This window comes from Amblyomma mixtum, chromosome 3, assembly GCF_055824585.1.
Source record: "Amblyomma mixtum isolate Tamu chromosome 3, ASM5582458v1, whole genome shotgun sequence".
In the NCBI taxonomy this organism is placed as follows: Eukaryota; Metazoa; Arthropoda; class Arachnida; order Ixodida; family Ixodidae; genus Amblyomma; species Amblyomma mixtum.
In genome coordinates this window covers 104,146,746-104,172,932 of record NC_143014.1, presented here as the reverse complement: position 1 = coordinate 104,172,932, position 26,187 = coordinate 104,146,746, and the positions used below count along the sequence as shown (strand labels likewise).

At 43.5% G+C, this 26,187-nt stretch overlaps 1 protein-coding gene across 7 annotated transcripts in view; it reads right to left on the bottom strand.

Moving 5' to 3' along the window:
• LOC149351237 (uncharacterized) overlaps positions 1–26,187 on the bottom strand; it is a 104,164-nt gene that overhangs the window by 39,334 nt on the left and 38,643 nt on the right. For 3 of the 7 annotated variants that reach the window (XM_089580505.1, XM_089580504.1, XM_089580508.1), the window contains 4 exons: positions 24,893–24,982; positions 19,684–19,730; positions 16,596–16,706; positions 1,434–12,904 (listed from right to left, as the gene is read on the bottom strand). In XM_089580505.1, the coding sequence (XP_089436631.1) occupies positions 12,610–12,904; positions 16,596–16,706; positions 19,684–19,730; positions 24,893–24,982 (543 nt within the window). In that variant the 3' untranslated portion in view covers positions 1,434–12,609. Of the gene's footprint in view, positions 1–1,433; positions 15,804–16,595; positions 16,707–19,683; positions 19,731–24,892; positions 24,983–26,187 lie in introns of those variants that run through there. The other 4 variants (XM_089580510.1, XM_089580506.1, XM_089580509.1 and 1 more) reach the window with 3 other exon arrangements.

Here is a 26,187-nt window from a genome sequence, read left to right as displayed (position 1 = left end):
TGCATATTCTGCCACAGTGAATTTTGTGCAATCTTTGTCTGTGCCAGCGGCACACCCAGAGTTTTACAATTGCCTCAAGTTAATGCCACTTGTTCATCTAGCAAATGCATATACAACTTTGAAGTGCTAAATTAAATCCATGTGGAGACAAAGTGGTGTCTTCAGTGGTCACTAAAAAATTTTGCTCTCATGCTCTCAGTGCTGAGGCAGAAGTGGGGGGAAAGTACCCTGCACACCGCTGACTGTAAACACGATGATGGCAAGAACTACCATGAGTGGACGATGTGTCTTAGCAGAGCTTTACTGTTTTTGTAACACCTGTAACAAAGGCACAATACGCAGTGTTGGCACCATTCACTAGCAACAGGCAAAGCCCAGAAATGCTTATTCAGCTTCAATGGCTGGCAACATGTGACATCATACTGACCCCACATTGTCACACATGCGAGTGGCTTCCACTGCTGCCTCAAAACGATACTGCACATGCACTGTGCACTTTCTCTATTCTCTCCTCGAAGAAAATTCCACCGTGCACAAACCTTATGGGCTTGGAAAAGTAACTCTGTCATTAGCACTATTGTAGCAAATTGTTCCTAAATCGTAACAAACTAAAACTGAGACAAGGTGGCTAGAATAATTTTATCATTTCATAACTGGCTGCCACTGACTGTGCAGTCAGCAACTAATTTGATAACCAGAAAGAAAAAAAGCAACTTTAGTTGTACATTTTTAATACATACCATCACACACAATTTCACGACATCAAAAGCCACGCAGCACATGAGTCTTCACCGCAAATATTATTTTTATAGTCTTTGTATCTGCTACAAAGTACACCTTGTGCATACTCAGTCTTTGCAGGTAAATCACCAGTCATATAATACCTCTAAATACACAGCAAAGCATCAGTGATAAGCAAATCAAAAGTATTGTTCTCCCACTAGACAAATGTCCAACATTGCTTGTGGAAATAGATGAAAATACTGAAACAACAAATAACAGCAAATCTACAGTATACCAGTATACTGCACATTCCATATTTATTGGTCCAGGTTGTAAAAAATTCTGCTCAAACTACTGGCTATTTGAGCTCAAACACCAACCTCAAGGTAGCTTATGAGTGTGTATAATTTTTTTATATGCAATTTAACATTGGAACTTGCCTGGATTGTCTGGAATCAGCGAAAAACTGCAGTTAGCTGCGGCAAAATTTTTGTTGAGGTGAGCGAAGTAGCCAATTCAAAAGGCTCTGCCATTTGGCGAACTGCAAGGCATCCAATGTCCCTGCTTGGAGCTGGGGTGGGTCTCACAGTTACCCAGATGGCATGGCCTCTCAAGTCGGCTACTCCGCTTGCCTCGACAAAAATTCTGCCGCAGCCGTCTGCAGTTTTTCATAGATTCTGGACAATCCAGGCAAGTTCCGTAGCTAAATTACTAATAAAAAAACGCAGACCATCATAAGCTGCACTGTGGTCAGTGCTTGAGTCCAAATAGCCCAGTAGTTTGAGCAGAAGAATTTTTTGCAACCCAGACCAAAAAATAAAGAATTCGTTGTATATGTACACATGCATACAAATACGAGATGTTTTGTTCCCTTGAGGCTCCAACATATTAAAAAAAAAAGGGGGGGGGGGGGGGGGGGGGGAACTTGCTTTAGATTAATTTGAGCTCTAGGCCTGTAATGGTGGTTACAGTGGGCACCAGGAAAGAGGCAGAATGTTTCCATTATCTGATTAACTAAAACCATTAACTTTTCTCATTTATTTTAGGTAGCATGTATTTGCAGGCACAGTTGGAGCTTTTCCTCCAGTCTAGCTGAGAAAAAAAATTGATCAAAAAATTTGCAGTGGGCATTACGAGAAAAAAAAAAAAAAGAAAGAAAGTTGCCCTGGTAGGTGGCCTGAAAACACCTCTAATGTAGATCGCTCCACTGGGTCCATGTATTGAAATTCGGCGGTCTGACTGGCCCAAATTTAGGTTTGCGGATTGTCGCCACGCCCCTAGTGAATAATGTAAACTGTGTTCAAGTTGCAGACTCTGAGATTGCTGATAAAACGCATTAGCACCTGGCAATAAAATCAGTGAAACAGATGCAAGCAACAGAATTGGATTAGCAAACATTTGGAGAGATAAATTCAGATCTAAAATAAGCAAAAATTCAGATCTTTGGAAGATAATGACAGCAACGGCGACAGCTTTTACCGTCAGTTTCAGATGGCGCCACCAATCAGTAAGCCTTTTTCTTTTTGCCCTGATTCAGCGACAAGGATCCCGACATTTTACAGAATGTGATTTGGATGGATAACACATAGTTCTGCCACAATTCATTCATTCATTCATTCATCTTTATTCGACATCTTTACAGAGGTCTGGAGCACAGACAAAAAGCTGAAGAAGACAGCTTGACGGGGTCTGTGCCCGCTAACAATTAATGTGCTTCCGTCCTGTGAACCTGCACTACGCTCATTATTGGGCCAATGTGAACTCTCACTGGCTTTGAGCGCATAGACACCAAAATAGGCGGTCAGTGAACGTTTATTGCGCATTTTCAATGACCAAATCGTGGGTCCCTACTTTTATGAAAAGTCACTTGCTGGGAGAAAGTGCTGTGAAGGAATTCTAGAAGGATAGTGGAAGACTTCACTGGAGACCTGCCTACCTGCCTCTTAATGTGCTCAACGAAACATGGCACCAGCACGATCGAGTGCGCATTCTTCTGGATGTGCTGTGAAGCATTTGAGTGAAAGTTTTCTATTTCAGTAAATAAGATGAATGGCCTCATCCCATGGCCACTGAAGTCTCCAGATTTGACAGCTTTAAACTTGGGGGCTACATAAAAAAACTAGCTTTACATTACTGAGTCAACCATAAAGGATTTAAAAGCGAAAATCATCACTGCAAGTGCTGCAATTCAGCTTGCAGTGCTGAGGTAGATACTTGATTCTGTGTACAAGCGATAAATAGTGCGTGCTGTGGTGGAGCGACAGCATTTCGAGCGCTTCTTGTAAAAGTGTGCGCTTCTTGTACCTCTCCCCAGTTTTCATGTGACTTCTTAAATTTTAATTTTGTTACTAAAGAAACACTCTGTAATAAACTGTTTCTAATGAAATCTTCACATGTTGCTTGATTTCGAGGAGATAAACAATCAATTCTTCTTCTTTTTTTTTGCATTAAGAATTGTGAGTCAAGTTTTGAGTTTGTTCTTGCAGAAATTCAATGGCTGAAGATTGTTACCAATCAAGCATGATAGGGACTTTCACTTTAAAACCACTCATGCTACGTAAGTTTTTCAAATAGGCAAGTTTACTGTAGTAAGCGATTAGCAAAAGCTATTAAAATGCAAAAGTGCAGCAGGCAGTGAACATTAAATGCTTTGTCAGCAAGTTATTCATGAGGTTCTTAGAGGATCACTTTGAACTCTATCCAGTCCGTTAATCCATATATGCCAAAATGAACGTTAGATGCTTAGTCAGCAAGTTATTCATGAGCTTCCAAGAGGATCACATCGAGCTCCATCCAGTCCGTTAATCCATATATGCCAAAACTTCAGAAGTTTGAAAAAATTCAAATATTTTTTGATACAAAATGTCTATTTCACTTCACAATTCAGAATCATTCTCTTATTGGTGGAATAATTTTTCTCAACACCGACTTTTGAGCTGCCCTACAATGTAGGATACTAGGCAAATTCACTATCCGTTTTGTGTGGTAAAGCAAATATTTGACATCAACTTTAAAATCACAGTTGTCATTGCATAGAGAACAAAAATTATTTGTTTTCTTAATGTAGTTGATGGTGTCGAATTTCAAAATGGCATTCAGGGAAGACTGGCAGATCTTTCTGGACGTACACAGCTAACAAAACGAAACGCACACAACGCAGCCCTTGCATAGAAAAAGTCTGAATCCTCTTGAACCTATATTAATAGGCGCAAACTTTTACACAATAAACTTTTAGAGTTACTGTGCAAAAAAGCGGTGTCCTATATATATAGGTGCTAAGCATATATGGATCAGGGGACAGCTAGGTAACTAGAGCGCTTTTGTATTTATTTTGCCTCAAGCAGAATGTGTGGCCTAAACAGAAAATAAAATCTACAATCAATGCAGTGGAGCTGCGGCGCGAAACTGGCAATAAGCCCTGTGGTTTGCAATAATTATTCACACAGAAGGGCTTCACGCTCAACATTTTTGATGAGGGTGTCACAAGAGATAAACAATATATCAAAGGCACTTGTGCACTCGGCAGCTGAAAGTGACATCAGCCTTTCTTTTTGCCGCTTCCACAAACAACAACAGATATGCAGTTGCCTTCATGCCAAATGGCAAGCACAATGACGGCGCACATAGGGTTCCAATGCAACTGCAAACCCTGAGGCTGCGGACTGAAGCAAAGATATCAGTAGTGTGATGCAAAGCACAGGACGCAGAGATCAACATCAAAGGCGCTCGCAGCTTATGTGTTAAGGTGTGAAGCTGCTTACCCGGGTGACTTTTTTTGACTCTTAACACCCACTACAAATCTTTTGATGAATTTTTTTTATTCTCAGCTAGACTGTCTGAAATACGAGCTCCAATTCTGCAACTAAACATTACCTCTAAGATAAAAATCAGAAAAATTCACCGATTTTGTTAACTAATTAACTCTCTCCTTGCCATGTCATAGGCCATTGGTCATATATCACCAGCGTTTTGAACCTGCTGCCAAAAATTCAAAACGGTGCTCCTGGACAAGCTGCGCCATCTATTTTGCTTCAATAACACCATTTCTATGGTTTCAGTTTCTTTTTTTCTAATGCGAGGAGGCGGTGTAAAAAATGAAACTTTGACCAGATGCAGTCCGCCGGTCGCCGATCATGGCGTCCATTTTGCCACACGCTTCTTAAAGGCGAAAGGCTACACTGAGCACTTTTGTCGGTTCTTATGCTGCCCTTTTTTTTAAAGCAGTAGTGGTGAGTTGAGTAACCACAACCATGAGGAATGGTCAGATTTCTGTTTCGATTGCAAGAATTCGTCTCAGAGGCCCGGGATATCAGCGAGTGCTCGCACGTGTTTCGTTTATCGTTCACGTGATATTTTAAGAAGTGTGCTTGATTTGTAAATGATGACAGTGGTTTTATTTGGTGGTTTAGGGTCTTTGCAATATACTGCCAAGATATTTTACCAAATGCGCCAGCAGATTTTTTTATGACGATGATGTCAAGGAAGGCCACACCCCTTTTTCACCCTAGAACCCATTCACTACCATCCAAAAAAATATATATATATAGAAAAGTAGGAACTGCAAGCTCTGCATTAAAAAAAATAAGAACAGAACTCAGAACAAATGTAAGGTGCAGCACATCCCACACCTAACTCCACTTCATGACCTCACACAAATCATATTGCCTAACTTAAAAGGCCACAGAGTGTGCAGCGTACTAAGTCCACAGCTCAAAATCGCAAGAATGGTAGCTAAGAACTTGTGCAACGTTTTGCTTATTTTATTTTTTTTGTAGTCAATTTCTGGCTCACTGCAATAGCTTATTTTTATTTTGCTGATATTCTTTTTTTGTGTTACCAGCATATTTAACCAATAAATTTTCGAAAAGTTTTGCACACACAACTCTGGCATTTTTTTCGTTTGGAAGTATAATCATAAGCTACAGTGTGGTGTATTACAATGTGCAATGCATTTAGCTGTTCTTGAAGAAATAATTTTTATTTTAAAACGCCCAAATTCGGCCATTTTTGCGCCGTAAGCAAAGAGTTAAATCATTGTGCTTCTTTCTGGTGCCCGCTGTAGCCCCCGATATAGCCCCAAGGCTGAAATAAATCTAAACCAAGTTACCTTTTGTTTTAAATTCTGGACCATTTAAAAATAACACAATATATGTGTATGTGTCACCCCCACACCAAGAAAAAGTTTACCAGGCCAACGTGTGGCCCAAATTTTTGTCTTGGAGAAATTGGCCTCACATACAAGCACCCTGATGCACATTCAAATGCTAACAAACTTTGTTTCTACCAAAAAAAAAAGCACTCGAACTCCACACCTTCCCTGGAGGGCGAAAAAATGACAGTGGCAGTGGTATTGTGTCCCATAAATACGCCTGCTCCCGGGCCCATTTGGCTATAGCACCACCACAGATGGCACTCACTCAAGAGCACCCCAACCCCAAGCCATGTCTCTTATGGCTCATTCTGTTTTGGACAATGCTATAATTTTGCTACAATGGCCACAGTGATGCTAGTTACCATGCCTGTACACAACTATTGCTAACTTGCACTCTCAGCTCTTAACGCAATTCTCAGTTTTGACCCAACTACACAGAAGCGTACCAAATAGAACATGCGAAAAAAAAAAAAAATGAGCTGCCGCAAAGAGCATGCATCCTAAAAAATTGCGTGGTCCACAAGATTACACAGAACCTTTTAAAACCCCACTTTCTCAAAAAAGTGTGAGCAGCTGCGAATATGTTTTTAATTTAGAATGACCATGCTCTGAAAATTAATGAAAACAAAATAACAACAAAACAATGAAAATAATCAATGCAACAATGTTATTTATGTGGGCATCACACAAGTAGTAGTACTTCATGTTTGCGTATTAGCGGAATAGTTGGAAAGATCAGCGTCTCATTGGAGATTTGTAAAGGTCGCACAGTGCTATAGAGCAGCAAGGAAAACAACGGAAAAATTCCTGCAAATATATCCCCATATGAGTGGAATATGAGTAGAAATTTCTTTCACGGAATTGAATAAATGTATTAGGTTCACACTGCCTCATAACTGCTGCACTAAGCAGCATCTATAACTGACTGCTGCCATGGGGTTCCCAAGATGAAGCAGCTGCAGTTCTCGCAAAGTATGCATGCAGCCACATATTCATGCTTTGTCAGCATTTGGTACACACTGTTTAAAAGATGGCACCCTCAAATCAGGCACCCTCAAAGATTACCAAGGCGTGCTTCTTGGAATGTTTTTTTTTTTTACACTTCTTAGTATGATATAAAAATAATAATTCAGTTCATTAAGAGATCAAAATTTCCACAATATGCCCAAACATGTAATTTCCTAATGCTTTGTCCTCTTGTGCTCTATATATGCAACATGGCTGATGCTATGAACTAGTTTATTTTTATGTGCCCATAATAGATTACAAGAGGCCTTCTTTTTTTTTTTTTCAGTTATGTGATCTCATGCAGTTTTTCATGTGAAGAAATATGCTGCAATAATTCATCTCTCTAACTCAACAACAGTGCTAATTCTACACAAATTCTCTGCAAAACCTATGCAAATTCACGTAATTCTCCCACAAGTAATGCCTTACAGAATCACAATTTTACATAGTATTCAGTTTTAACTACTGTATTTACACAACTATAACATGACTTTTTCAGCCTGAATCATCTGCTTCAGAATGCACTTCGTATTATATTCAGAACCTGGGCACAAATAAACACAGTGCACTCCTACAGTGCGGTAGCACTACTAAGCGCATTTTCAGAATTTGGGCGTACATATGTATGTACGTTTCTGAAGCCTGCTTTGTAGCAGGCGGCCCACTATCCCACCGGTTGTGGGCAACCTCGTAGGCCTTCACCTGTGCGAAGAGCACACTTGGGTGAAGGCCTTCAAGGTAAATGCCTTCAGGGCAAAGGCCTTCTGGGTAAAGGCCTTTAGGTGAGGCCTTTATGGTGAAGGCTTTCTGAGTAAAGGCCTTTATGGTAAAGGCCTCAAAGCCAAATGCTATTAGCACGTAAGGAAATCATGCTACTGCACGGTATTCCGCACTTAGACATGCTAAACCATCTGCTTTTTTTTCTTTACTTGCTCTTTGAGATAGAACCATGCTCCTGAGCTGCAAAGAGAAGCCAACTTTTCAACGCCCTGAGGTTGCAGAGGCAAAGCACATGGCACGCACGGGAAAAACAGACCATGGCTATGAACACATGGACAGAAGGCAGTGCGGGCCATTGAGAAAGGAAGGACAGTGAAAGAGCCATGGGGAGTACAAAAGGGGAAAAAATTGACAGGACGGTTACTACAGTGTAATGATAGATTGAGCAACATCTGTTAAAGTATTTATATTTTACAGTATTCCGAGGTAGAGAATATGATGGTGACTTCATATTTGTATAGTTCTAGAGCGCTCTTTTTAGCTTTCCCTGCATACTCACTTTTCGACTAGCTCTCCTCTCCAGTCCGCCGCTCTATGCATGCGGCGTCACCGATGACCCTCTCAGGAGGCACGTTTCGCAGCAGCTGCTGTACATAGACCGTCCTTCGTTCTCGCCATACTCTCCCTCCTCCTTCCACAGTAACCACCCTCTGGACAGTTCACATGGTACCCACCCTCCGGTTACACAATCCTACGCTCTCACTAAACCCACCCCCTTCCACAGTAACCCTCCTGCTCCTCCCTCGAGGGTAACTACCCACAAGGTAGAGCTCCCATGGCAACCACCCTCCGCTTATGCCTTATAGTCTTCCCATACCATCCTCCCTCCATGGTAACCACTCAATGACTAAGCTTTTCAGAACTCTCGCCCTGCCCTCCTCGCCTTTCCACGGCAACCATCCTCCGGTTGGGGATCCCTTCGCTATCGCGATACCCCTCTCCTTCCACAGCAACCACCCACCAGTTAAGGATTCCTCTACTCACGTCACACCCTCCTCCCTCCGTAACTCCCCCCGGAGTGGTTCTCATGACAACACACCCACTTGTTACACCAAAGACTACGACATACTACTACTACTACTACTACTACTACTACTACTACTACTACTACTACTACGCAAAACCCAGGAACGGGCACTTAGAAGCTATCACTGTAAAAGGGCTAACACAAAAATCAACATTTACACGTAGAAGGCTTTGGCACTGCTGATTGTGTCACGTTTCATATTGTTACCAGCCGACAACGAAGAGACAGTCTGTGCTCTAGAAGACGACGATGCTGAGAGTGGGTGTGCGTGAGTGTTCTCCAAGCCTCAGGTTGTAGAATACCTCTCAGACCTGCACAGTTGTTTGTAGAGGCCTACCCGTAACATTTGGTATGAGGGGGTAACTTCATCACCTGCCGCACTCCCACAAGCTGGATCTATACTGAGGCTGTCACCTTGGTACCATCACGATTACTACCAAAGCAGCTTCATTAGACCGACCCCCGAGACCCGAGTACCTTCTGTGGTACTGACAAAGTGGATATTGAGGACTGGCTCTTGCTTTATGAGCGTGTCAACAAGCATAACACGTGGGACGCTACGCTCGTTCTTGCAAACCTTGCTGGAACCACACAAAGAAGATCTTGCATCCTGGGACATATGTAAACAGGAGCTCTGAGATTTGTTCGCGAAGCCTGTTGGATGGCAGCTCGCTGCTAAGAAGAAACTTCTATGGAATCCTACATTTCCTATATTTAGGACGTCTTGGCCCTGTGCAGAAAAGTTGATAAGGAAATGTCCGAGGCAGATAAGGTGGGGCACTACTAAATGGAATTGCTGATGATGCCTTCAACCTTCTCTTTAAAGAATACTCCACAGTTGGTTCTGTTCTACAGGTGCACTGACGCTTCGAACACTGGAGAATTGTGCACAATACTGACCGTCTACTAAACACAACTGGCAGCTTCTCTTGTGAGGATCTGCCGACTCTGCAGCAGCCCTCGAACCCTGAAAACCTGACTCGGATCGAGCACCATGAGCTAGGGGCCCTGTCTCCCACTGTCTCCACCTCGCCTTTGCCGCACAGCATGCTGGCCACTATATCTCTCAATCAGGCCATTGCTTGCCATGAGGCTGCATAGACATGCCCTCTAGCAGCACACTGAAAAACCTGAGTTCGAGCCCCGTCCCTCTTGTGGTCACTACCGCTACGCCCACCAACACTATCACTGCATGTTACCGGTACTGCGGTCCTGCGGAATTACGTACCCCTGACGATCAGCCCGTCTGTTTCACATGCTCACGGGTCGGTCACATCTCTCGCCACTGACGCAACCAATGGTCCTCTCCTCCCCACCCCCTCTCCTGCGTTGATCATCATGCCAACTATGAATCCTGCCTCTTCTAGCCTTGCTATGAGCCACCCCGCTCCAAGACCGCTCTGCCTGCTCATAGGTCCAGCCACTCACCTTCCCCGCAAGCCCACCATTCTTGTTCCCCTCTTCCTCACTGCAGCTCCTCCCCATCTTCTGCCAGCCGCTTCTCGAGAAACTAGCCGATGCAGCTCCCGGAGGCAACAGTGCTTTGATGCCCCTGACTGCAAATCCTCTGCTGACCACTGCTTTTCCCTGTAATCTCCTGGATGTCCTTGTGGATGGTGCACCTATCCCAGCTCCCATTGACGCTGGTGACCAAGTATCAGTTCTCAGCTCATCTTTTTGCTGCCACCTCAAGAAAGTGATGATCCTTGTTGCTTTGTCAACAGTTTGTGTCACTGATGGCAGGCAGTACTGCGGCCACTATTATAATGTGTACTGCTCGAGTTACCGTTGCCAGTCACCACATCCCGGTTCTGTTCACCATCATAATCCAGTGCCCTCACGACGTGCTCCTCGGTCAGGTCTTCTTTAACAGCCCACTCTGCACTTATCGATTGCTGCAGCGACCTTCTTCAAGTCTACTTACCCCTATGCTACGACGCCCCCTCCAGCCCTACCCGCCTGCCACCTGACTTTGCTGTCTACCTCCCTTTGTCAACGTTTCCACCTGTTGCTGATGGTGACTACGGCACTTGCCCCATTACTGACCATACCATAACATCAACCATACCATGCCCCATTACCATAATGTCGTTTTCCCACGCCTCGTCATGCCCATCACTCAGAATAGCACCTACCTTACTGTCCTTAACTTCAGCCTGTCATGCCAAGCCTGTCATGCCAAGGCATTTCTCTCACTGGTTTGTTACCTCTGACCGGATGCACCGTTTCTGCCCGACACCTGCTCCACCTTCTGACATTCCCCAAGCCCCTTGCCACCCATCTCCGGTCGAACTCCGATTTCCGGGATGATTAAGCAAGATCTGAGCCCAGAGTACGCTGAGATTCTTCACCTTTTGGTGCCTACAGTGACATTTTTTACTTTGGTGCCCGTCCTCAGGGCCAAACGTCTGTTGTGACTCACTGGACTAACACCGGCGACGCCAGTCCTATACACTGGAGGCTCTACCATGTATGTCTTTTTTTTTTTTGCGTCTCTCATAGCCTTAGTCGCTTTGGGACGTTAAACCCCATAAACCAAACCAAACCAAACCATGTATGTCTTTCTGAGCACCACTTCATCCAACGGGAGGTCGGCAATATGTTGGCCAATGACATTATCAAGCCTTCAAAGAGCCCCTGGGCATCCCCTGTCATGCTCGTTAAGAAGAAAGATCAAAGTTAGCACTTTTGTGTTGACTATCGGCATCTGAACAAGATCACCAAGAAGGAGATGTCTATCCTCTTCCGCGAATTTTTGATGCCCTGGGTTGTTTACACACAGCCCACTACTTTTCTTCCACGACCTTCATGGTGGCTACTGGCAAATCTCTGTCGACGAAAGGGACAAGTGAAAAGACCGCTTTCATCACACCAGACGGTCTCTACCTATTTAAAGTAATGACTTTTGGACTTCTAATGCCCCTGCCACATTTGAACGCATGATGGACACACTGCTCTGGGGCTCTAAGTGGACAACTTGTCTATGCTACTTGGATGATGTGATTGTTTTCTCACCCACATTTGAGAGCCACCTTCTTCGACCTTTGCCCATCCTTGTGCTCTTCCGCCATGCCGGACTTCAGCTTAACTCAAAGAAACACAGTTCAGTTTTTCTCGCCAGGTTAATGCTGCTGACATTCAGCCTGATCCCCGACAAAGTTCGCGCCGTCAGTGCCTTTCCCACTCCATGTTCACCCAGTGATGTGCACAGTTTCATCGGGTTATGTTCTTATTGTCACCGGTTCGTCGCCAACTTTGCAGAAGTCGAGTGCCCTCTCACCAATCTACTGAAGAAAGACGTTCCCTTCTGTTGGGGCTCTAAGCACGCTGCAGCTTTCTCAACCTCACTGCTGTCCTCACCAATCCGCCTGTCTTAGCCCACTCTGACCCCTACAGAATTTCTCAAAGACGCCAGTGGCCACGGGATTGGCGCCATCCTCTCCCAGCGGCAATGAGGCCACCACTGCATAATTGCCGATGCAAGCTGCCTCCTTTCTTCACCGGAGAAAAATTATTCCATGGGAGTGCCTGGCCCTCCCATTGCGAAATTCCCCTCTTGTTAGCCCGACCATTCACTGTTGTTACTGACCACTGCACTTTGTGCTGGCTTTCTTCCCTCAAGGGCCCTACAGCGCCTTGGGCGCTGGGCATTGCACTTGCAAGAGTATAACTTTTCCATCGTACACAAATCCAGCCTGCTCCATCAAGATGCAGATTTCCTGTCCTATCATACCGTCAATCTTCCTTCCTCTATAGACGTCTGTGTCTTGTCTATCTCAAACTTCTCCCACACTGCCGACAAACAGCACATGGATCCCAACTTAGGCTCCATCATCGACCGTCTCAATGCCGACTGCCCTGATTCTTCCTTTGCCATGTTCAGGCAGGCTATACCGCTGCAATATATGCCGTGACAGCACTAAGTTCTCGCTTGTTGTCCCCCAACACCTGCGCTCTGCCATCCTTGGACAATTGCATGATGCTCTGACGGCTGGTCATCTTGGTGTTGCTCCCACAAACGCCTGTGTTCACCAGCGTTCTTTCTCGCCTGGCCTCTATAGCTTCGTCCAACGCTATGCGGCCGCTTGCAAGCGCTGTCAATGCTGGAAGAAGCCCTTGGCTCTGCCTCCCGGACACTTGCAGACGGCTGCCGTACCGGCCGAGCCATTTCCTCATGTTGGCCTGGACTTGCTTCGGCCCTTTCCGGTGTCCACCTTGGGGAACAAATGATCGCTATCGCCACCGATTATACCATGCAGAACATGAGTATGTGTGCCCTCCCGATCTGCTGCACTAGTGACGTGGCCGACTTCCCTCTGCATGACATCCTACTCCACCACAGTGCCCCCCGTCAACTGCTCACCGACTGTGACTGCTTCCTCTCCCGAGTGGTTGATGAAATTCTAAATTTTTCATTCGTGCTCCATTCGACATAAATTCGCCACGGCTTATCACCCTCAGATGAACACCCTTACGGAACGTCTAAACCGCATGCTCACTGATATGCTTTTTATGTTTGCTTCTGATCACCAGGATTGGAATGTTAGCCTACTATTTGTGACTTTTGCTTACAACTTTTCTCGTCATGATATTGCTGGGTACTTGCCCTTCTATCTTCTTTTTGGACAAGACCCATTACTGCTCTTCAATACTTTACCGCCCACCGCCAACTCCATCACCACTTATGCTCATGATGTCATCGCCTGGGCCACCGCCCGCCAGGTTTCTCGTCACCGACTGTCTGCCTCCCAAGGTTCTCAAAAACGCACTACGACAGTAACCACCATGATGTCCACTATTCTCCAGGCTCCCTCATCCTACTCTGGCTCCCATACCATTGTGCGGGCTTGTGCGAAAAACTTCTGCCTTGTTACACGGGCCCTTACCGTGTTTTACAAAGCTAAGTGACCGACATGACCTACAAGATCGCACTGCTCCATCCCAAGACCCCGTCCACTACACCTCCTTCCAAAGTAGTGCATGTTGCCCGCCTCATGGTCTATCATTCCCACTCCACCTAACCCACCTTGCATTCACCGGGACGTTGACTTTGCCGTGGGGGTAGTGTTACCAGCTAACAATGAAGTGACAGTCTGTGCTCTAGAAGATGACGGCGATGCTGAGCGTGGGTGTGCTTAAGCGTTCTCCAAGTCTCAGGTCACAGAGCACCTCTCAGCGCTGCACAGTTCTTCATAGAGACCTCCCCGTAACAATATATCCTCTCGAGAACCGGCAATAAAAGATTTTTTTCAATATATTGGACAATGGAATTGCAGACGTGACAACCATGGAAGGAGGTATAGAGTTGTAAAAAGCTCTTTCTCAGCTACTTTTAGAACTTGTGCTGCTACCTAGTAAGCACGGACAAAGTTGTACTGTTTCCTTCCTCTTCAGGAGCTATTTAAAAGGTAGGAGTCAGTGTTATTAAAAAGGTAGGAGTCACTGTGAGTACATTTTACGGTGGCGGTCAAGAGAAGCGAGAGGATTCACGTGCAGTTCAAGAGGCAGCAAACACCCTTGAGCACGTATTAGCACTAGTAACAGTGCACCCATTCACACATGAGCACACGTTGGAGTAAAGAGGCGACTTTTTCTTTGTGCTTCGGAAATTTCATAATTGTCTCCATACTGGACATTTCATAGCACAGAGCCGCAAGTGTGAAATGCAGCAAAACGTTTTTTTCATCATGTTTTGGAACACAAATGACCATATCCTATGGAATCAAAAATAATCGCTGATACAACTTACACTCTGAGTCCAGGTGGATATGCTGCATTGACAGCATGGAAAATTAATCAGCGTTCATGCATAGCCCTTTGTAATCGCAATATTACCTTCTTTTCATTTTCATAAAGGCTCAAGCTTTCTCCTCGCGCCACATTCATGGTCATGTTATAATCAGGCAAATACAGTACTTTAGCAAAAAAATAAAAATGAACTTTTTTTTTTTCGCGCCTCAAAGATGAATATGTTAGCCTTTTGCATCATATGTGATTTTAAAAAGTGTGAGCTGTACAGTAGCCATGGAAAAATGTTTACATATTTGAAAGTCCCCTTTCTTTCCTCTTCATTGGCAATCACCCCAGTGCTGCTATCAACTTAGGCATGCAGCAGACACATGATGTCTTAGTGGCTTGAAACAACCACCAGCTCTTGCAGTAAATTGCTGTATGAGTACCCAGTATGTCACCAATCATCACCGCATGCAACAACATTGATGGAACTTAATTAATTCACTTCATCAGGACAGAAGTGAATTATGTATAGGTTATTTACAAAATTAATAACATGTCTGGGTAAAAGACAGATACAGTCACAAATTCCTGGCTGCTTTTGAACGCGATATGCATTGGGAAAATGGCATTGCAAATGTTTGTTCACATTTAGCAGAGAATTGCTGTAATCCAACAACACATCCAAGTGATTCATTCCTCGTTTTCATGTAGATTGATTGCTTTTTCTTTCCTTTCACCTGCAGCCAGTCAAGTAAGTTCACAGAGCTATGGCGCAACAAGTATGTGACATATGTTGAACTGAAGTATGACACTAGATACAACAGTTCATTAAATACTGACTCAAGTTAACTAAAGCAAAGCCAAATTGCATTATGCCTGTTAATTTATTACAAATAGCTATAGCAAGAAACAATATATTACAACACAACAATTCATTTCACATGGTACCTTTGCAAGTCCTAAGGGCACACTACAGTGCTGCAGGTTGACTAATGAGCAGCTTAATCTAGCCTTATCCAAACCAGTGCTGGAAGACACGGACAGAAAGGTGACACACTCACACATGCAGATGCCTTTCTGTCCATGTCTTATATTAATTATAAGCACAGGTTAACAAAAGTTAAAGTAACTTTAAAAAGGAATGGAGTTTCTAATTATGTTGAAATGAAAATGTACTTTCTAAATTCCGTGGAAAGCCTTTTGTTGAACATAAAACATCAAAATTAAGTACGTTTATAACTTTTTATAACTGACAGACCGCATGTTTTGCTTACATACTGAATCTACGACATGTAACTTACTGATGTGAGTTGTACTCCTTCTCCTTTTTGGCTTGTGAATTGTGCTTTGAAGTTGGACCCAGCACTAGCCTTATAGCTACAGGTCCAAGCACCATTGTAGGTAGGTGTATTGTAATAAATAAAGAATACTTAGAAACAAAAATTTAGTCACAGGAGTCATCAAACTGCCTGACTTAAAAGTGGTTGCTGAAAGTAGCTTTTGCTTTAAATTAAGCATTTGCCAAGTGCATGCTATGACTCTTGATCTCTAGAGGTTTCTTTCTTTTTTTTTTTTTTTGCTCACAATTTCTCAATTTTGACCTGTTTAAAATTTTTGGCAGCGACTGCTGGTAACATTTTTCCCACTGGCAAATGCTTTTCTGCACATTCAGCATGTTTTTAATTAGTACTGTTTTTGCTGTGTCAAGGCAGAAGCTCGAGCAAGTTGGTACAGCATTCTAAAGTAAGGTAAACCAGAGCAAAACACGAGACTTTGCATTCTACTTGCTCATATTATATTGGTTCACATGGTCTCTAGAAAAGTTAATATGACAATGATAACCCCTGCGGTCATATACAGTATCACAGTTAATACATAGCACTATGTTTCGATATATTACAAGTACATACCAGGCTCCATACTCTGCACAAAATAACAGGAGCTAAGCAGGCCTCTTTAACTAGGATGAACATTTCAAATATTGCAATGGTGCCTATAGATTTCCGGCAAATTACTAACATCGCTCAGTGTCACTTCTAACATTTCAAAGACAAATGTAAAACATTACTACAACACACAAGAGCTGCAGAAATGAGGCCACAAAATATTTTGTTCAACATTTTGTTGAAGAGATTCCACTGTCTTTACATCACAGGGTTATTAGCTTACCGTTTTTCTCTGTGCACACTTTCCAGTTCTTGCTGTTTCTGCTCCACTTTTGAATGCAGGTGAGCAATTTGTTGCTCATACTCTTCTTGAAGGTTTCCTTCCACTTCTCGCCTTCAACAACATGAAAATAAGCTGTACTGTAGCAAATTCACTTCTCCTAAAGTATGCAAACTAGTTTTCATTTAAATCTTGCAAAACACAAGGTACATACCAAAAAAAAAAATATACGATTTGTCGGCACAAAATTTGGCAGAAGACTTGCAAAAAATAATTTATTATACTGAGTGAAGCTAAAGTCACAAATTTAACAAATCTTCAAAGCAAACTTTTACACAATAAAACAGCAGCTTTCTTGGTTAATTCTGGACAGTCTACTACTGCACAAGCAATAAAACTCGTATAAAAGAATACCCTTCAGAACATCAGTACCAATCTTAACCTTGTGATAAACATGATTCCTAAACATCCTAACAGTAGTTGCTGCCCCGGTACTGTGACAGACAAGACACACACAGGCCTCCTTTTACAGGAATCAGCACTGGTGGTGAGGACCCGTTAAACATCTTAACTTGTAGGTTCAAGCGGTAGAGAATGCCAGTGGGGATAAGACCATGTTTAAAATGACCACAAATGCAGTAAAAACTTGTTAAATCAATCCCTGTTAATTCGGAAATCCACATAATTTGAACTGCCGGCTCGATGCTGGCTAGTGACCTAGTAAGTCTATGGAGGTTCATGCTCACTAATCCGGATGCTGCGGGTCTCACACCGGTTAATTCAAATGGGCTCCCGAAGGGAGGCCGCGTCCAGGTATGACCTGTGCGGTAAGAGAGCGTCAAAATAGCCCAACTCAAAACCTGAATTCCATGCTGCAGAGTTGCTCGTGTACCTCTGACATGCGTGCAATGGCAGGCATGACGACAAACGGATGACCCCGTCTCCAAGAAGTTTTACCATTTAGCTTCGGTTTCGCTTTTCTGAGCTTTGCATCAGCCCACAGTGATGGCGACTAGACCAGCCAGCATTAGCCAGCCAAGTTAGCCCAGCTGAGCATGTTTCGGATGCTGTTTGGCTCGTCACTGGTGTTTTCGTGTACCTCTGACATGCGTGCAATGGCAGGCATGACGACAAACGGATGACCCCGTCTCCAAGAAGTTTGACCACTTAGCTTCGCTTTCGCTTTTCTGAGCTTTGCATCAGCCCACAGCGACGGCGGTTAGACCAGCTTGCATTAGCCAACCAAGTTAGCCTAGCTGAGCATGTTTCGGACGCTGTGACGAGCCAAGAGACAAAAGAAACCCAAAGAGAGAAAACAAGCATGGAAAGATGGCAGCGGGCCACCCTATGGATGCCACCAAAAGCGAAGTACCGCCACACTCCCGGCAAGAAGGGGACTCAATGTACCGGCCGAATGGTCCCCTAAGCCGTCGGCGGTGGCTGCAGGAGCAAAACCAGAAACTGTATCGCCACGCAGCCTCTGGAAGGTGTGATGTGTGCGCAGTTGCTTAGAGAGGGATTCCACCGCCCGTGTGAATACTGCTTAACTGACACCCCGCATACACATCGGGCGGACCAGCACATCTTTGTACCTGCATTTTGAGTTTACCCCCTCCTTCTCCTCCCCACTCCCCATCTTCCCCCCCGCAGGAGGCTCTCTTGTATTCATGCCTTCATTTTGGAGCACTCCCCCTTCTTTCCCTGACCAGCATCCTCAAAAGGGCAAATTCGGGAGGAAAAGGAAGCCTCGCCAAGCAGGACTGAATGCTGCGTGTTGCTCTGCGGTTGCTATAGGCTCATTTGCGGTCGGCTGGCCGATGCCTCTGCTGGCCGGCTTCAAAATGTCCCTAGAACCTGCTGCCCAGGAGGATGTGGGGTGAGTCTCAAGAACGGCTGACTGCACTAAGTGCGCCTGTTCACTCGGCCACCAAAACAATGCGGTTACCATGTCAACACTGTGCTAAATCTAGCGATAATGTTGTGGTAGTGTTGCAGCCACTCTCCGTCAATGTAATAAAAACTACTGGTCGTCATTTAAACCTAACGCACTGAATTTAGTAAAGGTCACTCTTCTTCAAATACCTTCTATGCAAAAATGGCAGCGGGTCCCGGCTGGCTCTTGAAAGCCGCGGCTGTTATGCAGCCATTGAACAGCAGTGGGAACGCCACTGTGGGGCAAGTCTCACTGTTTTCAGCAACAGCTTTTTTCAGGGTCATTTGATAATTACAACTTTCAGATAACTTGAACATTTTTTCCGGTCTTTGACATCTGAGTTAAAGAGTTTTTACTGAGTCACTAAACTAAAAAAATGAGCATAAGTAACTTCAATGAGGATAGTTATATCTGAAGTTGTTCATGTGGCTTCATTTTGGCGTGCAGTACTGAAAAGTAGGACTAAAGTAAAATGATTTGTGGACAAAGAGCTGTTTACTCAGACAGTTTTTTTCCTTTTTTTTTTTTCACTGCAGTTTATGCTTGTTTGATTCTACAAGCCTTTGAAAAGGCCTCTCCCACCAATCTCCAATTAGCCCTGTCCTGCACCAACTATGGCCACTTTAGCTCATCAGATTGTGTTTACACTGGAAATCAAACAAAGTGGACATGCATACAAAGCAAAAGCACTCATTTACACACTGTGCTGCTTTGCTTGCTTGGAGGAACTGCACATTACCACAAAACAAAATTTGGTGTAAAATGCCCTTGCTCAAAGTTAAATACCATCACAGCACATGTGATGGCTGGTCGGAAAAAAGTCGGAAAAACCCAGAAAGCCTACATATGACACAGGTTAATACAGCATTAGCAGACACTCAAACCTTACAACAGCATTCCACTACAATAAAGTGTATACAATTCCTCTCAGGAATTGCATACACTTGCAGGAATTGTGTACAAAAAGCAGCCCAAGCTGACTAATTTCTCAAAATTATAACTGTTCATGCACAAATTGAACCAATTTGTCACTGCACTGGGCTGATTTCACAGCAATAGAGTTTCGAATTCAGTTAAATTTTCTGAGGAGAAACTGGTACGTCCATGTAATACAAGTGGTTACTTTTTTTCACTTTTGCTATCTGCTTGAAAACCCACCTCAGTTTTGCTTTGTACTTCTCATCCTCTGTTTGGTCCTGCATGTTCTGGTAAGGAAACAGAAAATAAAACTATCAGGATCACGGCAGCACATATAAAGGCAGATAGCTTTTGCAGTGCAGCAGCTTTCACTGAACTAGAAACATACTCAAGAAAACTTTGCTCAGAATAACACAAGACGGAAGGGAGAAACACGTACACACACACGAGCGCAATTTTGCAACTGTATTTTTCGGAAACGATACATCGCCTTAATAAGCAGAAAGGGCGCAAGTGTATGATACCCAGTGCAACACGTGTGGGAGCACATTGGTACAGCAAAAATAGCATCAGTGATAGGCACAAGACAATTCAAACGCAGCGGAAATGCCCAGAAAGCAGGAACATGAAAGCGGGTTATCAGTCGTGAAGAAAATCAAGTTCTTTTTTGAGAAGGGCTATCGATGCTTTACTCATGCAGCCTGCCATACTAGATATCTCGCGGGCCTCCGCAATTTCCCGGGCCACCCTATCGGAAACTCTCCCGATAACCACCGTGTACGTGTTTCTCCCTTCCATCTTGTGTTATTCTGAGCAAAGTTTTCTTGAATATGTCGCTACACCAACTGGCCCAACGTTCTGCTCTACTAGAAACATACGCTACAGACAAAAATACTGAAGATGCACAATAAAGAGGTCCTGGAGCACAGTAACTTCTTAAACAAGGTAAGCAAATCAACCATATCATATGATCAAATGTTGATGAACATCTTAGCTAAATGCAGCTGCTGTATGTACAACAAAGGGATTACATACCTCCTCCAAAATTTTTTTGCCATTCCCTATGTCCTTTCAAATCCTCATCTTTTTCAAACAGCTATTATATTATTTCAGTTCCTATCATGACAGAGCAAAGAAATGGTAGCTATTGCTAGTTTTCAGCTCCATAAAACAGCATATGCCAATAGGATGAAAACAGCAGAGAAAGCAGGCAATGCTAACAATGCAGGCTGCACACCTAAGCTGGCTGCACTTAACTGTAATACATAGATGAGGAAAAAAATATATATACAACACAGTCAGTTGGCACGGCATCGCTGAGGGGAATTACTGATCACTGATGGGAATTACTAATCACAGATAACTCTAATGATGCAGGTTGCCCTTGAAAAATTTTTGTAGTAGGCGGTTCCATAAACAATCTCCCTTCTTACTAAGCACATTGTGCAAGTTTGATAAGAGATTTTCCAGGGCTGCTTTAAGGGTTAAGCCTGCTGCAGCAGAAAGAAAAGAATTTAGCAGTATGAGCTTTAATCTGTATTCCCAGTCATGCCAGTAAGTTGCACATTAAGCTCATGCCTAACATGCAAGTGCAGTTTCAAAAGTCTTCTGACTTCTGAGCAAATGAATAGTCTTTGGTTTATAGTGTGAACCTGTGTAAAAAAGCAAAGTGAGTAATTACAGGAAAAAAATGTAGGCAATGAGCAAATAAGGGAAATTTTCTTGGCAGCATTAGTAAATTTTATTCCCACATGAAAGAGCAGCATCAACAGATACGTGTCATTTTAGACATTAGGATTAATTCATTAACTTTTAAACAATCGGAGATATGTGAAGCGAGGAAATCATAAAGTTGTACAGCTTAAAAAAACCACAGGTGGTGTCTATTTCACTACAGTAACTTCACTGCTGAACTGGTGTCTGCACTGTGAACATGATGCATGATATTCATAATTTTCAAACAGAATTTCCGATTTTCAGCATCCCACACCCAGTAGCGCTCTTCTACTCACTATGTCAAAGACAAGTAAAAGAGCACTTTTAATTCACTGCAGTCCAAATTCACTCTAGCTAAACTCAAAATTCTCGGCAACTGTCAGCACCAGTCCTGCCCACTTCTTCGTTTGTCCTTGTATTTTCGTGCTGCATTCTTTAACCATGTTCACTGACCAACAAACCCAAACAGCCACTTTAGTCCTTTTAAGTGTGGTCTAAACAGCTCCAATAAAAGCATGTGCACAAAGCATTCATCACATAAAATTACAGCCTCCTAAAATAAGTGCAAGGAAAACTGGAGTAGACGTGCACACACATGCAGACACGCACTGTTATACATAAAAGCTATTTCTGCTCTGTGCTACGGTGATGGCACATATCAACAAGTGAGCTGTTGCCTGAAGACAATGCCTGCTGACAATTTTCGCTACTGCAATAATAGTGCCCAGAGCTGCATTTCCGCATCGGTACAAAATCATACATATGACTGATGCAGGAAACACTGAGATATCAGGCAGGCCTATACAAAGCACGTGCTTATAACTTCTAGTCGCTGCCAGTACTGCCACACTACACTGCCATGCAGCTCCAACACTGTGCCTGTGTTGTATTACCTCATGAATGTAGCTGTATACATACAGCACTTTTTGGGTAATAAAACCATTTCACAGACCTTATGCTGAAGCCTGTCTGTGCCTTGTCAGCGAGTTGTGGAAATTTCGAACACGTGCCCTAACATCGCACAGTACACGGGCTTCTATAATTTCGCCTCCATCGAAATTCAACCGCCTTGGCTGGGATCGAACCCGTGTCTTTCAGGTCAGCAGCCAAGGGCCATAACCACTGAGCCACCGCAGCAGCTTCCATCATAGAATAAGAGCCACCTACACATCCCATTACTTGCCCAGCAATGCGTGCACAGCAGCAGCTCAAGCCCCACAGCATGAATGCTCTATCACCACCAAAAAGCTGCAACTTTTAACGATATGTAAACTACACCATTTGACATACTATGGCATCATTTACATCTCTTAATATGCTGACAGCCTGAGATGTTGAATTTTGGTTGCATTATCCAGGGCAGACAAAGTACCCGATCTTATTCACCAATATATATTGTGCTATGAAACAAGCCCACTGGAACTGAGTAAATGTTACACATATGCCTGGGCAATGCATCCTCTGAAAGAAAGATAGAAAGAAGTAATATACAGTAAAAGTTCATTAATACGAACTTAAAGGGACCAAAAAAAAGTGTTCGAATTATTAAAAAACTCAAAATATCAAATGACCCCGCAAAGACCATCAAGAACTGCTTGCGTCACGGTAAATTTACTTGGTGAAAAACTGGGCAATGGGTGTCGGCTTTTAAGGTAACAACGGCGTAGAAATGACTATTTTTCAAGTTTCCATCAATGCTTTGTTGCATGTATACTGTTGAGAGCATCGAAGCAGCACTGCTACAAAATCGTAAGAGCCTCCCTAGCATCCTTCATGGTGTGATGTGGTGGAGCTCCACCACTACTGCATCTTGCCCCTGACAAGGAGCACTGTTGCATGTGAGGACACTTCACTGCACGAATTGAGAATGGCACATGGCAAGTGCGCAGTGGTACACTGAAAGAATGGAACCACACGAACGGAAGGGAAGTGAAGGAAACGTTCAGCAGAGAGAATAAAAAGAAAAGTATTAAGGGGGGGGGGGGGGGGGGGGGGGAATGAAACACCTGCGACATGCCAATCAACGTTAAGAACAGAAACTAAGCGTTCAGACCATTCTCAGAGACAGGGGCGTCTATTTGTCGTCACATCTGCCATTGCACACTGTTGTCAGAGGTGTGCGGGCCATGAGCAACATGGCTATATGGAATTTAGGTTTTGAGTAGGGCTATTTCCAGAAGCTTGGAAGAACACTTAATCCATAAAAAAGGAGATGTCATGGACTTGAAAAATTACAGATCGTTCAAGTTACTGTCCGTTGCCTACAAGGTTTTCACTAGGGCAATCGCTAACAGAGTCAGACAATCTTAGACTTCAATCAACCAAATGATCAAGCAGGCTTTCGTAAGGGATACTCAACATATGACCTTATTCACTATCAATCACGTGATAGAGAAAGTGCAGAATACAACCAATCATGAGACTACGAGAAAGCATTTGACTCAGTTGAAACCTTAGCAGTCATGCAGGCATTGAGGAATCAGGGGTGTAAGAATACTGGAAGATATCTATTAACGGTTGCACAGCTACCATAGTCCTTCATAAAGTCTTTCATAAGCAATAAAACTCCAAAAAGGAAGGGTGTCAGGCAGGGAGACATGATCTCGCCAATGCTATTCACCACCTGTTTACAGGAGGTGTTCAGAGGCCTGGATTGGGAACAGTTGGGGATAAGAGTCCGTAGAGAATACCTTAGATTCGCTGATGACATTGCCTTGCTAAATCAATCAGGAGATGAACTGCAAAGCATGATCAATGAGTTAGATGGACAGAGCAGTACCGTTAGTCAAAAAATTAATAAGCAGAAACCCAAAGTAATGTTCAACAATCTCGCTAGGGAACAGCAGTTTACAATTGGCAGCGAGGCGCTGGAAGTGATAAGGGAATACATGTACTTGGGGCAGGTAGTGGCCGCAGATTCAGATCACGAGACAGAAATAACTAGAATAATAAGAATGGGGTGGAGCGCATCTGGCAGGTTCTCTCAGATCATGAATGGCGTAGTGTACAAATATATCTCAAGAGAAAAGTATATAACAGCTGTATCTTACCTGTACTCACCTAAGGGGCAGAAATGTGGAGGATAACGAAAAGGGGTCAACTTAAATTGAGGACCACGCAGCAAGCTATGGAAAGGAAGATGATAGGTGTCACATTAAGAGACAGGAAGATTGCAGAGTGGGTCAGGGAACAAACAAGGGTCATTGACATCCTAGTCGAAATCAAGAGGAAGAAATGGGTGTGGGCAGGGCATGTAATATGAAGGCAACATAACCTATGGTATCTAAGAGTAACGAAATGGATTCAAGAAAAGGCAAGTGCAGCAGGGGTGGCAGGAAGTTAGGTGGGTGGATGAGATCAAGAAGTTTGCGGGGATACGATGGCTGCAGCTGGCAAAGGACAGGGTTAATTGGAGAGATATGGGTGAGGCCTCTGCCCTGCAGTGGGCGTAGTCATGCTGATGATGATGATGATAATTTCGACGATCTCTTGCCACACTAGTCATACCTGGATGAGGCCTCTTTGGGAATCCATTCGAATTAACTGGTGCGAGACTCGTAGCGTATGAATTAATAAGCGTGTGATGCCAGACTTAAATGGGTGTAGGCCAGGACCAAGCCGGCAATTAAAATTTTACGGATTTTCGAATTAATGAGGGGTCGAATTATTGAGCTTTTGTTGCATGCAATTATTAAGTAATAAAAGTATACTAAACCACTGTCCTGAAACGCACCTTGAGGTACTTGTTCAGCTGATCTATATCCACATTATGCTGTCCCAGTAGTTCTAGCATGCGCTGGCACTCTTTCTCTTTTTCTTCATTCTGCAACAAGCAAAAATGATACAACAAATTTGAACCCTCTGAAGTCCTCGTTGCACTCTTGTTTAAACGGATACCCTGGTGGTTATCAACATGAAAAAGTGATAAAACAAAACATACAGATACTTATTTTCCTAGAAAAACAAGCAGCACAATGTATTCTGCATATTCTGCAGTTTTTTTTAAAGCATTCACCTGATATGGCTTTTGACATAACACTGTATGAATGCTATAACTGTGGACAAAAGTTTGCATGATGGGGGTTGGCAGAAGAAAATTTATTTCTGCATGATCAGGCCAACCAGTTGACTGAAAAGCCTGGAAACATGAGGGGACATGTATGGTATATTCACTGGCATGATTACCAGCTGGTTGGGTAGCAAGCGATGTAGCAATCACTTTTTTTTTTCCACGCAACTACATCCCACAAAATTCTGTCCATGAGTGTACAGTACACAGTGTCCAAACATTGTGGTACCCATGAACACCACTGTTTTTTTCATTTTATTTTTAAGTTCATTGCCATGCCACAGATTTGGTTTTTTAGACCTATCTACAGCATCGTTACATTCATTCCTGCCAATGGTTTACAATCACACAAAGCACAAAAGTCAGCGCATCAGAGCTGTGAGGCACAACCAGTAATAAAGCCGGTCGTGGGCACAACAAAATCTGGAGTGAAGTTTGTTATCTCAGAAGCAAAGTGTTGAGTAGAAGCCCCAGCAGCTCAATGATGCCTGAATAAATAGGTGTTTCCTTTTTGAGGCTTGAAGTGCACATAACATGTGAAAACTCAATATGACCACAGTTCAATATGTCCAGAGTTCAATATGACCACAGTACCTTTAACTACAGCCCACAATGATTTTGCAACACTGCAATGTCTGCAACACTGCCATACTTCCATGTTTTCACTATTTTTCTTAGCATTACTTGCACAACTAAATACATAATTTCCTCAATACAAAACCACAAACAGCTGTGATATATTCAAGAACAAATATCCTTAACGGTCAACAGAAGTGGTTTTAGAATTCGATGTGTTTAAAAGGGCCGTATGTGTGAAACATGCAGGTAAAGCCTGCGAAATCATTTTGCGCTACCATTTGAAATGGTGACGTGATCGCCGAATAAAGTGGCGTCGGCGCTCAGGCTTTTCTGCAGTGCACAGCAATGGGCAGAGGCCCCAATAATGACGTCACGTAAGA